This window comes from Schistocerca gregaria, chromosome X (genome assembly GCF_023897955.1).
Source record: "Schistocerca gregaria isolate iqSchGreg1 chromosome X, iqSchGreg1.2, whole genome shotgun sequence".
NCBI classification, from domain to species: Eukaryota; Metazoa; Arthropoda; class Insecta; order Orthoptera; family Acrididae; genus Schistocerca; species Schistocerca gregaria.
The window spans coordinates 791013790-791033038 of NC_064931.1; the positions used below are offsets into that span (position 1 = coordinate 791013790).

General features: G+C 35.6%; 1 protein-coding gene across 15 annotated transcripts in view; it reads right to left on the bottom strand.

Annotated features, from left to right (window-relative positions):
• Positions 1 to 19249, bottom strand: part of LOC126297523 (CTTNBP2 N-terminal-like protein) — a 214163-nt gene that overhangs the window by 42628 nt on the left and 152286 nt on the right. For 6 of the 15 annotated variants that reach the window (XM_049988416.1, XM_049988426.1, XM_049988417.1 and 3 more), the window contains one exon: positions 10252 to 12505. The exons of 3 other annotated variants lie outside the window; for them this stretch is intronic. In XM_049988416.1, coding sequence (XP_049844373.1) covers positions 12459 to 12505 — 47 coding nt within the window. In that variant the 3' untranslated portion in view covers positions 10252 to 12458. Of the gene's footprint in view, positions 1 to 10248; positions 16694 to 19249 lie in introns of those variants that run through there. 6 more of the 15 variants (XM_049988419.1, XM_049988428.1, XM_049988429.1 and 3 more) reach the window with 5 other exon arrangements.

Consider the following 19249-nt stretch of genomic DNA (forward strand, 5'->3'; position numbering starts at 1 on the left):
TCAAGTATTTAAAAATGTAAGTTGAATCTGGATTTCTGTGCAAGTAACTTTGTAGGACATACAATGTGAAACAGACCTCACATTATGTTTTGCTTCAACAAGATTGTTACTGTTGATACTAGACCAGTTTTACATGTTTAGCCAGTCATAATACATAAAGGCATTTACATTCTGTTTTTTGAATACACTGCCAGTATTCCAACTTACGAAGGTGATAGAAGGAATGCAGAATTAGTCATCATGATGGCTAGATGGGAGTTTGAATAATGGTCCTTTGAAATACAAGACAATATTCTTGTCCATATCCACCCGGGTTATCGCATTCAGTGCCACATTACTATCATTCCAAAAATTGGACTGCTACTTCCAAAATGAGGAAAATGCTCAAGCACTGCTCCACATATCTCTTTTTTTTCTTTTTCTTTTTTTTTTCACGTTTGAGACAAATGCATACTGACTGACTGTAAGACGGGTCAGTTGGTGCAGTGGCCCCAAGTCTGACAAAAAGAAAAGAAGAAAATGAGAAACTAAGTTCACAAAATTTACTTTACTATCAGAACATAATATTCTTCACCTTCAGAAACATATAAAAAGTGAATAACTTGTCTGCAATGACAACCATTTGATTCACTATCTTTTAGTGGACATAGAATGTGAGTGAAGTTTGAGTTAAAATGCCTTTTGCATGAATCTTGATAAATGATAAAACTTTACTCTCATGATTCAACAAAAGAATAAAAAGAATATATGGTAATTTCAATGTAAAAAAAGAAGTGTTTCCATAACCAAGCCTTTTAGATATGACGTAATAAGAAGACATAAATCTTTAGTTATAACGTGTGAGATTCACAAAGGTAGAACAGTAACTATGCTATTATATTCTGGTGCAATAACTTTGAAAACCTATTATTCACAATGTTTATGGATAAAAGCAAATTCATTGTGTGCTATACTATTCTTTCACAACATTTTTGATACAGTAATGTGTAAAACTTTATAGTGAAAGGAAGCTGGTAGTTTCGGTATATTTTATAGTTATATTACACACAACTGAGGAAAGATTTGCAGCAACCATTTTGGTTAATATTATCAAATTTATTGTATTATCCCCCACCCCATGAACAATGGACCTTGCCATTGATGGGATGGCTTGTGTGCCTCAGCGCTACAGATAGCTGTACCGTAGGTGCAACCACAATGTAGAGGTATCTGTTGAGAGGCCAGACAAATGTGTGGTTACAGGGGCAACAGTCTCGATGCCTGACTGATCTGGCCTTGTAATATCCACTGAAATGGCCTTGCTGTGCTGGTACAGCAAACGGCTGAAAGCAAGGGGAACAGCATAGTGAACACATTATCTTACCCAAGACAGACACAAATCCCACACCTACCACAGTGGTACATGTTTATATGCCAATGAGCTCTGCAGATGAAGAAATTTAAGTAGTGTATGATGAGATAAAAGAAATTACTAAGGTAGTTAAAGGAGATCCAAATTTAATTGTGATGGGGGACTAGAATTCTATAGCAGGAGAAGGAAAAATTTTAGGTGAATATGGACTAGGGGAAAGGAATGAAAGAGGAAGCCAACTGATAGAATTTATTCATCACTAACACTTGGTTTAAGAATTATAAAAGAAAGTTGTATTTGTGGATGAGACCTGGAGACATTGGATGGTTTCAGACTGATTATATAATGGTTAGACAGATTCAGAAACCAGATTTTAAACTGTAAAGCATTTCCAGGGACAAATGTGGACTCTGACCACAATTTGTTGGTTATTAAATGTAGAGGAAAACTGAAGAAATTGGAAAAAAATAGGAAATTAGGGAGATGGTACCTGGATAAGCTGAAAGAACCAGAGGTTGTTGAGAGTTTCAGAATGTGCAAGGGGGAAGAAATACAGAAGATGATGAATAGATAGCTTTACGTGACAAAATAGTTAAGGCAGCAGAGGGTCAAACAAGTGAAAAAGTCAAGGCCTAGTACAAATCCTTGGACAACACAAGCAAAACTGAATTTAACTGATGAGTGGAAAAAATTTAAAACTGCAGCAAATGAAGCAGGTGAAAGAAATACGAATGTTTAAAAATACTGATTGCCTTGGAGAGCCAGCTATGACAAAACTCTTCCATCTGGTGTGCAAGGTTTATGAGACAGGCGAAACACCATGTATGAATATGCAAGGCAATACTGACCTGACGACTTCTCATGGAAGATGAGTTAAGGAAAGGCAGACGTACATTCACAGCTTTTTTAGATTTAGAAAAAGCCTTTGACAATGTTGACTGGAATAATCTCTTTCAAATTCTAAATATGGCAGAGGTAAAATACAGGGAGCAAAAGGCAATTTACAATTTGTACAGATACCAGATGGCAGTTTTAAGAGTCATGGGGCATGGAAGGGAAGCAGTGGTTGAGAAGGGAATGAGACCCCCAACATTATTTAATCTGTAAACTGAGAAAGCAGTAAAGGAAACAAAAGAAAACTTTGGAGTAGGAATCAAAGTCCAGGGACAAGAAATAAAAACTTTGAGGTTTGTGGATGACAATGTAATTCTGTCAGTGACAGCAAAAGGACTTTGAAGAGCAGTTTAACACAATGGACAGTGTTTTGAATGGAAAATGTAAGATGAACATTAACAAAACCAAAACAAGTTTGTTGGAATGCAGTCTAATAAAATCAGGGGATGCTAAGGGAATTAGATTATGAAATGACACAAAGTAGTGGATAGCTTTGCTATCTGGTCAGAAACCACTGGTGACCAGTGAAGTAGAGGGGACACACAATGTTGACTGGCAACGGTAAGAAAGAATTTCTGAAGAAGAATTTGTTAACATAGAATGTAGATTTAAGGGTCAGGAAATCCTTTCTGAAATTATTTGTATGGAGTGTTGCTGTGTATTATAGTGAAACATGGATGAGAAACAGTTTAGATAAAGAGAAAAGAAGCTTTCAGAATGTGGTGCTACAGAAGAATGTCAAAGATTAGATGGGTCAATGCATCACTAATGAGGTGGTAGTGAATATAATTGGGGAGACAAGAAATGTGTGGCACAACATGGCTCAAAGAAGGGATCCGTTAATGGGACACTTTCTGAGACAACAAGGGATCACCAATTTAGTATTGGTCGGAAGTTTGGAGGGTAAAAATCATAGAGGAAAACAAAGAGATGAATACAGTAAGCAGATTCATAAGGATGTAAGGTTGTAGTAGTTATTTGGAGACGAAGCAGCTCACACACGATAGAGCAGCAAGGGGAGCTCCATAACACTAATCTTTGGACTGAAGAAAACAACATTGTACTATCCTTTACTAGTTTTGGGTATTTTCAAACTTTTCGTGGATGGGTGGATGGGTGTGAATACACCAAAAATTCATAAGTAATTCATTATATAACATTAATACTACTGACTGACTCTTACAAATTCTTCCTCAGTAATAACTGTGATGTCAGCTGTTGGTAGATGTGGAACAGAACTACTTGACAACCTGAAAAAGACTGATTAAGTCTTTAACTAACGCGAATTCTTTACAGACGAATGGAAAAACTGGTAGATGCGGACCTCGGGGAGGATCAGTTTGGATTCCGTCGAAATGTTGGAACACGTGAGGCAATACTGACCTTACGACTTATCTTAGAAGAAAGATTAAGAAAAGGCAAACCTACGTTTCTAGCATTTGTAGACTTAGAGAAAGCTTTTGACAATGTTGACTGGAATACTCTTTTTCAAATTCTAAAGGTGGCAGGGGTAAAATACAGGGAGCGAAAGGCTATTTACAATTTGTACAGAAACCAGATGGCAGTTATAAGAGTCGAGGGGCATGAAAGGGAAGCAGTGGTTGGGAAAGGAGTGAGACAGGGTTGTAGCCTCTCCCCGATGTTATTCAATCTGTATATTGAGCAAGCAGTAAAGGAAACAAAAGAAAAATTTGGAGTAGGTATTAAAATTCATGGAGACGAAGTAAAAACTTTGAGGTTCGCCGATGACATTGTAATTCTGTCAGAGACGGCAAAGGACTTGGAAGAGCAGTTGAACGGAATGGACAGTGTCTTGAAAGGAGGATATAAGATGAACATCAACAAAAGCAAAACGAGGATAATGGAATGTAGTCAAATTAAATCGGGTGATGCTGAGGGAATTAGATTAGGAAATGAGACACTTAAAGTAGTAAAGGAGTTTTGCTATTTAGGAAGTAAAATAACTGATGATGGTCGAAGTAGAGAGGATATAAAATGTAGACTGGCAATGGCAAGGAAAGCGTTTCTGAAGAAGAGAAATTTGTTAACATCGAGTATAGATTTAAGTCTCAGGAAGTCATTTCTGAAAATATTTGTTTGGAGTGTAGCCATGTATGGAAGTGAAACATGGACGATAACTAGTTTGGACAAGAAGAGAATAGAAGCTTTCGAAATGTGGTGCTACAGAAGAATACTGAAGATAAGGTGGATAGATCACGTAACTAATGAGGAGGTATTGAATAGGATTGGGGAGAAGAGAAGTTTGTGGCACAACTTGACTAGAAGAAGGGATCGGTTGGTAGGACATGTTTTGAGGCATCAAGGGATCACAAATTTAGCATTGGAGGGCAGTGTGGAGGGTAAAAATCGTAGAGGGAGACCGAGAGATGAGTACACTAAGCAGATTCAGAAGGATGTAGGTTGCAGTAGGTACTGGGAGATGAAGAAGCTTGCACAGGATAGAGTAGCATGGAGAGCTGCATCAAACCAGTCTCAGGACTGAAGACCACAACAACAACAACAACAAGTCTGTTTTCAAATGGGATATATCTAACCATTCCACACAATATGCACATCAGAATAATTGCTGGAGCCCACCCACGGTCATCCTGCAGACATCTATTTAAGGATCTAGGGATCCTCACAGTAACCTCACAGTATATATATTCCCTTATGAAATTGGTTGATAATAATCCAACCCAATTCAAAAGTAATAGCAGTGTGCATGCCTATAACACCAGGAGAAAGGATGATCTTCACTATGCAGGGTTAAATCTGACTTTGGCACAGAAAGGGGTAAATTATGCTGCCACAAAAGTCTTTGGGCACCTACCAAACCAAACAGCATCAAAAGCCTGACAGATAGCCAACTAACATTTAAAAATAAATTAAAAGAATTTCTAGATGACAACTCCTACTCATTGGCTGAATTTTTAGATATAAACTAAGTAAAAAAAAAAATTAATCACTAGTGTCATGCAATATTTTGTGTAATGTAATTTCTTGTACAGACATCTTTTATTAACCTGACACGTTCCACATCATTATGAAGTGTCGTATTCATGATCTATGGAACAAGTATTAATCTAATCTAATCTAATCTAATCTGTAAAGAGAACATTGCTTCTTATGGTTATGGACACCAATGGGAACCTTTCATTTATTGCACACATATCATTGGTGGATGCTGCCACGAAAGCCATCGTAGAAGATGGCAATGCCATGACATAACTACCATGTTCCACAAGTTGTTTGATTAACTTAAAACCAAGACAGGTTTTAATGTCTTAATCACTAAATAAGTTATATTTACCATTTTGGCTGTCTTAAGCATTAGATAATAGATATATGAACTGTTGCTCATGACAGATGATTATTGAAAGAATTATATGAGCAGAGGATGCAAGTATGGCTGCAAAAGATATAAAATTTAATGTAAATGATTCAATGAACATCACAGTGTGCAACATCAATATGTGGCTCAAATACACAATAACACATTATGTAACCATAACGAACCATAGCACATATAATTGCTGGACCCAGATACCTCATACAGTCAACAATTTATAGTCACAAGATGATCAAATAATGAGCATTGTCAAATATGTTAAATTCCTGGAAATGAAGGCAAACATGTTTCCTTGGATGTTTCACATTCAGGTTCTACTGTAGAATAGGACTGCTTTCGTCTTCACTATAAGAATACTCTCAACTTCCAGAGGTAGTTTGTTTAATTTGCTTATTTTTACTGTATCATGTTCTGTAGTATCATATTGTAAAGTAACTCACAAGGAAACATAATCAAGTCGACCTTGGATTTTAAAGAGAAAAAAAGACATGCGAGATATCAGCTCCAGCAATTAATCCCACACAATAATTTGGGCCATAATTCTGACAGTACACACTTATAACATCCTGAATGCACAGCTTTTTTTAATTTTGCACACACGAGGTGTTTCTCACGCACTCCACACTGCTGCAGCCGCTTAATGCCAGACTGTGAAATATGGCACATCGGAGTGAGTAAGAGGTTTGTGAAAACTGTTTTGATGTCAGTAACATTGTGTCAAAGTACACAAATTCTCTCCTGCAGTTAACTCTTTGCTTTTAATGTTTTTAGGTTACGATTCAGAAACAAAGTGTAAATAAAATAAATAAATGGTGTTATTAAAAAAAGTAGCAAAGCACTATTAACACCAGTGTTGTGTGTTATTTTTCTTTGGATTTTAAAGCTGACAATGTTAAAGTGATGTACATATGCAGGAAACACACTATTCTTCAATGTGATTGGCAATGTTAAAATGTAAACTGAAAATAATTATAAATCCATTTCATAATAATTCTTTATTTGCTTTGATTTACCCATTTTACTTTTGAGGAGTATATATATGAGAATATTGTTAAACAATATTGTATGTATATGTTTGCGAGGTTGACATATAGTATACCATATTCAAATTACTCACTTATTGAACGCAGTTTTCCGAAATTCCTTCACCAGGCAAGACGAATGGACTATTCCAGAATTTGAAACACGAACATCTGCTAGCATGAGTTTCTTAGGAGTAGACACCTTAGGGGTTTCGAAGCAACTCAAATCGCTTGATACGGGCAAGTCTTCAGGTCCAGATTGTATACCGATTAGGTTCCTTTCAGATTACGCTGATACTATAGCTCCCTACTTAGCACTCATATACAACCGCTCGCTCACCAATAGATCTGTACCTACACATTGGAAAATTGCTCAGGTCGCACCAGTGTTCAAGAAGGGTAGTAGGAGTAATCCATTTAACTACAGACCTATATTATTGACGTCGGTTTGCAGTAGGGTTTTGGAGCATATAATGTATTCAAACATTATGAATCACCTCGAAGGGAACGATCTATTGACACGTAATCAGCATGGCTTCAGAAAACATCGCTCTTGTGCAATGCAGCTAGCTCTTTATTCGCACGAAGTAATGGCCGCTATCGACAGGGGATCTCAAGTTGATTCCGTATTTCTAGATTTCCAGAAAGCTTTTGACACCGTTCCTCACAAGCGACTTCTAATCAAGCTGCAGAGCTATGGGGTATCATCTCAGTTGTGCGACTGGATTCGTGATTTCCTGTCAGGAAGGTCGCAGTTCGTAGTAATAGACGGCAAATCATCGAGTAAAACTGAAGGGATGTCAGGTGTTCCCCAGGGAAGCGTCCTGGGACCTCTGCTGTTCCTGATCTATATAAATGACCTGGGTGACAATCTGAGCAGTTCTCTTAGATTGTTCGCAGATGATGCTGTAATTTACCGTCTAGTAAGGTGATCCGAAGACCAGTATCAGTTGCAAAGCGATTTAGAAAAGATGGCTGTATGGTGTGTCAGGTGGCAGTTGACGCTAAATAACGAAAAGTGTGAGATGATCCACATAAGTTCCAAAAGAAATCCATTGGAATTCGATTACTCGATAAATAGTACAATTCTAAGGCTGTCAATTCAACTAAGTACCTGGGTGTTAAAATTACGAACAACTTCAGTTGTAAAGACCACATAGATAATATTGTCGCGAAGGCGAGCCAAAGGTTGCGTTTCATTGGCAGGACACTTAGAAGATGCAACAAGTCCACTAAAGAGACAGCTTACACTACACTCGTTCGTCCTCTGTTAGAATATTGCTGCGCGGTGTGGGATCCTTACCAGGTGGGATTGACGGAGGACATCAAAAGGGTGCAAAAAAAAAAGGGCAGCTCGTTTTGTATTATCACGTTATAGGGGAGAGAGTGTGGCAGATATGATACACGAGTTGGGATGGAAGTCATTACAGCATAGACGTTTTTCATAGACTTTTTCGTCGCGGCGAGACCTTTTTACGAAATTTCAGTCACCAACTTTTTTTTCCGAATGCGAAAATATTTTATTGAGCCCAACCTACATAGGTAGGAATGATCATCAAAATAAAATAAGAGAAATCAGAGCTCGAACAGAAAGGTTTAGGTGTTCGTTTTTCCTGCTCGCTGTTCGGGAGTGGAATAGTAGAGAGATAGTATGATTGTGGTTCGATGAACCCTCTGCCAAGCACTTAAATGTGAATTGCAGAGTAGTCATGTAGATGTAGATATCTTTCACATAGATAAACACATTCTCAAACAAGATTTCATTACGTGTTCGCCACACGTATGCACCTTCCCCCTCCTCCTCCCTTGCCTTCAAAACCCTGCAAATATGCAGGCTCTGGTTGTCACATCACTGAAGAGCACATCACACTTGGGCAATAGGTGGCTGCAGTGGAGTGGAGCAATGACAAACAAACCGGTGTACATAGAAGTTTAAAATCTGTACTTCCAGAAGGTCATAACTGCGTAAAGTCAAAATTATGGCAAAACCTTTTGTGCGGAACCTGATATTTTGCACATGTGCTTTTTGCTCCTTTAAGTATGACACTGAGTTGGTGATGTTTCCTTTCCACTGCAACTGCACATGGTATTCTTACCCCACAATAGGACTATAAGAATTCTTTTAAGTGTCAGTTCACATACTTCATGCAAGATGCAGTTCAAACATTAACGAACAACATATTCATTCCAACGCACATATCCATTAATAGAGTATTGGGTGTTCTAGAAGAACTGCATTATTTTCTCTTATAATAAATAAAATAAACCTATTTTGCACTTCTAATCTTTCTTGATCATCTTACAGAAAGATGTGCACTATTTTCTTGGCTTCAGCATAAATGAAAAATATGTTAGCAGTTATAGTCATATTCCCAAATCTCTTTTGAAACTATAAAAAAATTCCTTGTGAGTGTGTAGGGCTTTTTACAGTATCATAAAACTGAACACTTAATCATTTGGTCTACTACTGAGGATTTACCATTATTAAATGTATCAGGTGCCTTACCTGAATCAAATAGTTGGCCTTTACAATCACTGAATTCCATGTCATTCTACTTTCTTTTCTGAGTAAGATCAGTTAGAGGGCAAGTTGCATATTGCAGAAGGCAGATTAGAAATTAATGGCTCAGCTAGGTTATTAGTGGTTATGCAACTAGTTTCGTTGGACAATGTGACAGGGATACAGGTGTGTGTGTGTATGGGGGGGGGGGGGGGGGGGGAGATTAGCTGTGACTTTTCAATTAGTTAGTCTGTTCAGTCTCACATAGATCTTACTTACAAAAAACATTACAAAGAGGAATGTGCTATTTTCACAAAATATCACAGAGACAATTAGAATATTTATATAGCTACATGGTGGCCATTTAAAGATTAGTAACTCACTGATTATTTCTTTTCGTGAATTTCTTTATAGTGTAGGAGTTGTTACCAAAAAAACACTCTGATCTACATTTTGAAGATAAAATGTAAGCATTTGCGTGAACTGATTCTGAGGAACCATCTAAAACCTAAATCAGTATGGTGGAATTGAAATCTGAACCTTTTTCCTAAAAGAATATGTACATTGCAAAAGTCAAAAGAACTACAATAGTTTATGAATATGTTGTGTGAACTCAAACTCATTCAAAGGTTCCACAAAAAGTAAACAACACTTCAGGTGGTCTGCATCTTAAACAGTCTGAGAGTGACATACAGAAGTGTCCCTGTAATATCAACTGGAAAAAAAGAGAAAGCATTTTAGACTGCATGAGGAAAGGCAAATGCATTTGTGGCACAAAAGCATACTACACCCCATGCATCATAGATGAATGTGCACAAAGACAACAAGATATGTTTGAATACCAGGATCTCACTGTACAGTGACTTGCAATGTGAACAGAATGCTGTGAACAGTGTAAGTTTCATGAGCACACATGCTGTCACCAGAAGTAATAATGGTAACCATTCTTAATAAATTTTTGTGATGAAAACTGTGCTCGAGTTAATAATAAAACAATTTTTATGCCCTTAAGTTGAAAAATCTTAAATATACCCAATTAAATTGGAATTAACTAATTGTAATTACACATGTGTTCTTATATATCCATGCGCAGAGCTTACTTTTTTTTTACGTACATTCTGTTTTTCCAAGGTTCGCTTAAACCAGAGATGAAGTGCAACATGCCTTTCTACTTTTTTAATAAAGCACAGTTACAAGCAAGGTTTCAAATCATTCACAACCATTACTTTAAAACTGCAACAGAAGAATAATAACCAAATTTGTGAATGCAGAAAACCAGCACTTCAGGTGACTTTGCACATAAAACTAAATGCAGTACTTGCAAAATAAACCCTACAGCAGTAATGAAAATTCCAAGCAATTTTAGAAAATGGTGGAAATCTAAAAAATATAAACTTTAACAAAGGTCAAAATGCTTTGGCTGGCTCAAACAGCACTATAAATATGAAGCCTCAAGAAATTTGAACCTCAGAGAGAGAAGTTTAGATGGTAATATTTCTGTTATTACACAGAATGGTAATATTTGTGCCCACATTTCACTGTCTTACACACCTGTTACATAACACTGCACCAATGTTCAAGTGTAATTATGAAATTGTGATAATGTGTCATACAGATTTATTGTTCACTGTGCGCTTCTAACATCTACAAAATTAAAGAAGAATTTAAATAGCAGGTTATGGTGATATATAATGTCATTTCCAAAGTAAAAACAAAGAATACAAATGAGTAGTTGGAAAGTTAGCAGTCAAAGCCCACTGAAGAACTGGTTTTGTGTTTAACAAAATGTTTTATTTTCATTCACTGCAAAAGCTTTTATTGAAATTAACAATGCACAAAAAGCACTAGCAACAACATACAATTCTTTCACATACAAAATATGTTTTTTTTTACAAGGGCAAGCTAGCAATTATGTACAAAAAAAAACTAAAATTCTACTCAGACCATGAGACACTTTCCATTATATTGCCCTATATCAAATAAAATGCACTACAAAATGACTAGTTCCAAAATCACCTCATTTTAATTGAGATGGTATAAAAAAAACTATCGTATTCATACATTTTCATAGAAAATCATGCACAGAAGACTATACAAATATAGAGTAAGGAATGTCTAAAGAAACTGTCCTAATTATGTTCAAAGTAGATGGAAGACAAGCACAAATGAGAAGACAGAATCACTGACCACCAATCACACTATAAAACAATCACTGCAATTTGTATATGTTAAAAATATCTTATTTCTACTGATGTTAGAACATAGAAAATTGTTTACATTCATATAAAACCGTAATCCTTGAATAATAATAAAGGAAAAGTGCCATTAGGTTAAGTACTGCAGCACTGTAAAATTATAAAAACTTCTGTACAATAGTTATGGACTTACATGTAAAATAAACATCTGATTATAATCACTCAGCATAAATGAGTGGTAGTAAAATTAATCAAACATTAAACTGATTTTCGATACTTTCGAAAAATTAAAGTGAAGTGTATAGAACAATTTAATATCATAATATCATAAAATACTTGACATGTAAATAAACCATATGAAGAGATGCTGAACTTCCCACACATGTGTAAATTTAGTTTAGTTTTTGTACATACTTATTTTTTGCTGCAAATATCACTAGGCCCGTAAGTCAGAGAGATTACCTCTGAATTTACTGAAAAGTTATTAAATTATGATTCTCTTAGATGAAAGAACAATAAAAAAGTATACTGCACATTCATCATTATGACTTTTTATCACATTATTTCTCTCCATATTATTTTTTATAGTATGTGTTCTCTTAATTATGATGTATTTGTTACGTTACAATCCTAATACTCTCTTAGGAGTGAAGCAAATGCTCTCTGACTTCTTCACAAATATAAAACTCAGGCATATAGAATTGGTATTTTTAAATAATCAACAACAACAGAAAAGTGAATACTTATAGATTAACTACCTTAATAATGCGTTCAACAATGTAACTGATTTAGACAATCATATGCTAGTGGAAATGGTAACTACATTGTATATTTCACTGAATATTTATAACTGACACAGTGACAATGATAAAAAATGAGTTTGCAAAGCAAACACATACATTTTTAAAGCATAATAAAAACTTTTAAGTATCAAATCAAACACACAATGTTCACAAATGTTCTTATAAGAGTTATAATTTTTAACATTATGCCAAACCAATGAATCTCTATTATCAGCATTTCAATAAGTTTTCTGTAAGTATCTGTTCATCTATTTCCCTTTCTGCAAGTTGTTTGAAAACTAGTATATCAGTTCAAATGAAATTGACTTTTAGCATACAGCAGTTAGGTGCTGAACTTTCTTTCACATTCTTCCTAACTCCCAAGCATTCTGGATGGAAGTCTCCATACCTGTTGAAAGGTAAGCATGCATTTCATGCCAAGTAAGTAACAATGACACCACATTATTCTCACTCATTAGTAGCTGCAACAGTGAAGGGAAGTGAAGAAGTATAACATGCAGTTTTCTAGCACTAAGTAATAAGGCAGTCTTTGTACAAGGATATTAGTGGCAAGGAATGCAAGGCAATGCTGTTAAAAACAGACAATTACAAGAAGGTAGTAACGGCAAGAGAATTTACTTACCATCTTAATAAGCTGATGGAATATCAAAGAAACATTAAGTGCATTACAACTGAAATATTTAACATGCATTCTGAAGTGCAAAAAAGTCAAGTAAGAACAAAGATGGATACATCAGATCCATGCTACAACTCACCAAATCAGAATCTTTAGACGTGGCCTTCGCTTGACAATTAGCTAAAACCATTATGACATTATTTGAAAGAGGAGAGGGAGGTGGGAAGGGGGATGGATAAGAAAAGAAACAGGAAGATCAGGGTTTAAGGTCGCATCAACAATGAGGTTGTTAAGACACAGAGCACAAGCTCAAAGGGGGAGGAAATTGTTCATGCGCTTTGAAAGAAACCATTCTATCATTCACCTTAAGCAGGTTAGATAAATCATGGAAGACAAAAATCTAAATGTCAAGACGGGGATTTGAATCACCATCCTCTCAAATGTGAGTTCAGTATCTTACCACTGTACCACCTCACTTGGTGAGAGAGAGAGGAGAATAATAATAATAATAATAATAATAATAATAATAATAATAGTAATATGCTAAACCTGCCATAGCAATAACAGGTCATTTGTGGTTTTAAACAGGCTGAAATGAAAATAACAGTAGCTAACATAATAAAAGAATATGCAAATAATGTCAAAAGATATACATTGGTGGTAAATGGGTCATCTAAGCAATTCATGTCATTAGTTGATGATAAAAAGTATCCCATCTTGACGATAATTAAATAGGCAAGAAAGCTTTAGCTGGTGGTATATATTTGCAAACCAAGACTGCCCATATTCATTAAGACTGTTGAACAATATATACGTAAAACCTGACTTCATCCAGCAACATTATATGAAATGAGATGCCAAATAACAAATTTTCATTCTCGGCATCATTTCATATGTTTAACGTAACAATGGGACAAAAAAGAAATGGAACAACAATAATAAAATTAAAACTGACATTTTGAATCTGCTCATAAAAACTACTTTTGATAATGAACATATATAAATTCTATTGTTCAAAGAATGAAAATAAACACGGTAGATTCTGAGTAGATGGTTTGACTCCCTGGAAACAACTAGCACTGTTCTGTCTAAGTGTAATAATATATAATCACTGCATTAACGAATAGCTGCAATACTGAATTAACATGTTTATTCTCAGATTCATATCTAATGTGGATTATTCTGAGACTGACAGTATACAAGATGATTCTTCTTTTCCCCTTCCCATATCTTGAAAAAGAGTTAGAGAAAATTATGTTTAGGTTCTCGTCAAAAACACAGAAGTAAAATAATCTCTTTTCAATGCAGCTAAATTGATTACTCACATATTAAGAAACACATTTAGAAAATTTGGTGTGATGCTTTTACTACCCAGTCAAAGTAACTTTCAAATATGATATGCCACTGCATAATATTATACTGTCACACATGGCCTAAGACTACATCAAGGAGTAAGTCTGTTGTGGAAAACTACAAATACTACTTCATGCAGATATCATCATAATGTATGTCAAATCAATATTCAGGAACTCAATAGACACATGACAGTTACTATTCTGTAACAAGATACCTGTGTTCAATAATGGTGGAATTCTTTTGCATAAAATATTCCGATGTAAAATAGTACCCAATTCTAATCTTTGGTTGGGGACTTCTCAGGAGGATGTTGTCATGAGGAAAAACCAAATCTAGTGTTCTTGGAGACATAGTGTAGGCTGTTACAAGCCCTTAATAGTGTAAACAGGTTAAGTAACTTCAAAAAACAAATGGATATATTGAAGTGAAGTAAACTGCCAGTGAAGTGCAGTGACATAAAGAGAAGGAATTCTGCTCAAATGAGTAAAGGGTTAGCAGCAGAAAATCAAATATGCATAGTGCAGGAGTAGGTATAATAATGAATGGGAAAACCACCATAAAACATACATTGTAGTCAATGAATTATCATAACAAATATGTGACCCGCACAGTAGCACAAATATACATAGCTACTAGATTTGTGTGTGATAAGGTTGGGGAAAAAAAGGTTAATACAAAAGAAATTATTCAGAATCCTTCAGGAAACAAAGATTCAGTTGTGATGGGGATAGTAGGAACAAGAAAAGAAGGCAAAGTAGCAGGAAAACATGGCCTGGAGGAAGCAACCTGGCAAACACTTACCCATAACGAAATTTAATTATTGCAAACATGTCAACAACAAGAAAGTTAATGTTCTGTGGACCTTAATATGTCTGGCATGAGCAGTGAATAGACCAACTTTCAAAAGGAACTTCAGCAAGTATCTGGCTGTAACCATGCTGAAGCTACCATCTAATCACCAATGATGCACGATTTGGAACAGCAGCTGCAAACCTTACATGAAGACTGGACCATAACTTGAAACTGAGTTCTCCTGGACGCACATCTATTGTTTTATCACTGTACAACCTAATTCAATAAACTATGGAGAGGAAAGACACTTTTAATGTTCTACCTAAATTAGTGCTTTACATATTCACATCATAAATAAACAATTGCAAATGTAACCATTCTTGTACCATGGATCCATTCCATAAAAACAAGAAGGTAGGGGTGAAGGAGGAAGGTTGATATTCAAAGTTCTCTCAACAACGAGGCCATTAAAAACAAGAGTACAAACTTGGGTTGCACAACGGATGGGAAGAAGATTGCATGGGTCGTTTCTAAAGAAATTATGACAGCATTTGTTTTAAAAATTTTAATGAAACCATGGAAAATGTAAATCAGGATGAACGGACAGGGATTTTAACCCCACTTCTGAATGTAAATTCAGTATTTTAACTTACATATGACAAACAATGGACAGGGGCAATTTTCTGACTGTGATCTCATGGTACAGTTCATGTGTGGAAAGTCATTGAAAGTGGTATATTATCTAACACAATGGCTGCAATCGTGTTGTCATGAGTTTTATTAATATTTATAGATGCATGTCTTCCTATATGGGACACTTAAATCATAGTGATGTGGTGGCACTGATGGTGACTGAAGGTTAACTGATTTGAGTTCACATAATATGAATTTCCATCATTCAAACTGGACCACAAGAGGTGGTAGTGCAGAGTTTCTGACCATACTATACACCAATATCCTCTAAGAATCTTAATGTCAAGAATTTCTGAACAGAACAAAAAGAACACTGCAAAAGGATATTAGCATCTAAACTAGCAACCGACTGCTTTCCTGCCTAAAAGAAGGCACTTTGAGATGACATGGAGAGAGAGGAAGGTGAGGTATACCCACAGACATCATGCCTAGAAAATTACACCAAACATTAATAACAAAGACAACACCTCAGTAAGTGTAAAAACTGGAAATCTGTAACACAAAAAGACAGCATTCTGCTACATATGATCCAACCCATCCATGATGATTATTAAAAGTAATGCAGGTAACAGTATTTGAAGTACAGCTTTAAAATGCTATTTTCTAGCATCTTATAGCGAGATAGAGATGGGTAAGAGAGGACGGAACATTCATTCACTCATTCATTCATTCATTCATTCATTCATTCATAAATAAAATAAGACATACGAAATTTTTCTATAGTACTAGTACTGTTGTTGTCAACATAAGGTTAACTTTCCTTGTGGAAAAGTAAATGCAGGTGAATGAAAGGGGTAATTATGATCAATAATGAATCACAATAAAATGCAACTCCAATGTTTCAGCTCTCATACAACAAAATATGATACACAACTCACTTAAAAGTACCTAAGCTTCCCAGTCAGTACAGGTATCATTAATTTCTCTCAAAAATTTAACTCTTATGTTCCAAATACAAATGGTCATTTTAAAGTAAGTGTTCTCTTAATATTCTGTTAATATGAATTACCAGAACATCACATATCAAGCCACAAATGGAAAAGAAACTCAACTTTTTAATACACACATTTAAAAATGCTCAATATCCTCCACTTCTACACGTCCCAGTCAGCATCACGACTGCCAAAAGAGAAAAAACTGAAATAATTAAAGCTCAACTGCAATGAAACAAACAAAGAAAGTGAATTTCATAAATGACCAACACTATGCTCACATTACTGTAAGAACAAGAAAAAAGGGGAGAACTACCAGCTAGGAAGAGCTTCGAGTAAGGAACAGTTGCTTATAGATAAGCAATTATGGAACCTTCCCTGGACTTGAAAATATGAATAAAGACCTATATAGACTGTCTTTCACATGTTCCTCACTTCGCAATTTATTACACTAATTTTTCCAAAAAGAAACATCACTTTATAGTCCGTCCGTGCTGCCCTATTAGCAACAAGCTATATATAAGAAACATATTCTGCCTATATAAGCACATACTGATTATGCGATGCCTCATAATTACATATGCGGAATTGCCAAGAATGTTGTGTCACTAACATTTATTAGTGTATACTGCCAGAGCTTCAGAAATAGTATGTGAGTCACAGCAAATAAAATTACACAAAATAAATATGAGTTGTTATGTGTACACTATGTCTTCATGCAGTGTTGCACCACCACCACCACCACCACCACCACCACCACCACCACCACCACCACCACCACCATTTTCAACAGGTAGCTTCCAACAATCATTTCTTTTCCTTTTAAACAGTTTATGTAACAACAACCATTAGTTTCTAGGCCAAAATGATGTTTGACAAACATTACTCTTTACTGCTGTTCACTAATCTTACAAATTTATTAATGTGTCAAAAAACTTCCAAACTTGTTTGTGAATGTTCAGTAATTATATGTTAAAAACACCCTGAAAATTTGTTAATGAAATCAAGTACTTCCGAGCCTGGAGATAAAGATATCTAGTTAGAGCCCCACCAAAATCCCACTGAAAGGACTAAATGAGCATCATGTGTACTAGATATCCTACAGTACATCTATCAGTATACGTAATCACAGACAGTATTTTCCAAGTAACTAAAAATTAACAGCAGCCATTCCCTTACAAGAAATAAAGTACTAATACTTGAAATATGTCTTGTCAACTATAATGCAATATTACAGCTTGAGTATGAAATTAATCACGGCATGAAATAAATTCAGATTAACTTCCAACATTGCATAACTAACTGAAAAATCTGTGCATTACATGGTGTACTTTTAACGTATGTTCAACTGTTGCTTTCCTGACTGATGTTACTCAAAACACAGCTCATTAATGATAAGTATATAATAAAGATGTTGCCACTTCAAAATATCATATCTGATATGGTTATTGATCACTATAACACAAAAGTACATCCTGAAAGTTTAACCACTAGTTTCAAGCCTGTAACATGCAGTGCATGAGGCCAATGAGGTTGCAAATCAAACAAGGGGACCTTGCAGATTAGCTGCTTTCGATTTTGGACACCAGTTTCCTAAAGCAGTATGGCACTCTTCAAAAAAACACCTCTGAAGATCCAAGCACTCTTAAGTATAAACTATTTTTTAACATTGCTGGAATGCAGACAACTGTAACTGCATCCATAGCACTCCACCCCAGTAATCTTGAGTACAATGATCTGATGCTCACTTGCCAAAACTTTTTCTTTTACTTGAATTATATATTTATCAAACTGGAAAGTTAGTTAACAAATATTGAACCATAATTATAATATATATTAGGGCTGACAAAGCATGGCTTGCAAGTCATTGTACTCCAACGAGTGCTATCCCTCCAACTTTACTTGTATGTGCTGCTAGGGCCATGCTGCAGCATACAATCCTCTTGTTTATCAGCAGTCCAGAGGGCAACATCTCTTCAACCGTTTCCTCGAAGCATAGCTTGTCACACCCTCACTCCCTACCTGACAGACATCGGTTACTCTTAGCAATTTGTTAAGATTTGCTCTCTTTACTATTGCACTAGGACTCTGGTCATTTTGGTTGTTACTGTGGCTGTTATTCTGGTTAATATTGTGGCTATTTTTTTGTTATGGTTCTTGAGAATGTTGAAATGAAAAAAACCACTGAAAACCATGCTTTCAATGAGGAGTGGTGTATTGAGTATTTTTTGTGCACAATTCCAATTAAAACCTCAAAACATTTACGTGAAAGCAAAGGCAGTAATCTTGCTCAACATTTCTTTTCACTCAATGAAGCAATTCATGCACGTTACTGTCCTGACGAATGATTCCCTTGATAAGTTAAAAAGAAAACAGTTGCCCGAACCATGAAGTCTTACAGAAAAGTGTTCAACTGGACTGTATGTGGTAAGTTTAAAATTGGCAAAAGATGGGAAATGCTTCTGTAATGGCACACCTGCAATAGAATGTGCAACAGATATTGCAAAAATATCTGGCTATGATGATGATGATGAACATTTAAAAACAGATGCCTTCTTATTTACTTATTTTGGCTTTTAACACTGATCATACAGCAAACAATAGCAATAACTCTACAGAGTTAACATAAAACTTACTGCTTTGCAACCTAACACTGTGAAAGACACTGTCCTGATAAGGGTCATAGATAAAAGGAACTAGACAATCTCATTGCAAACTGCTAATGAAAGGTACTGATTGAATG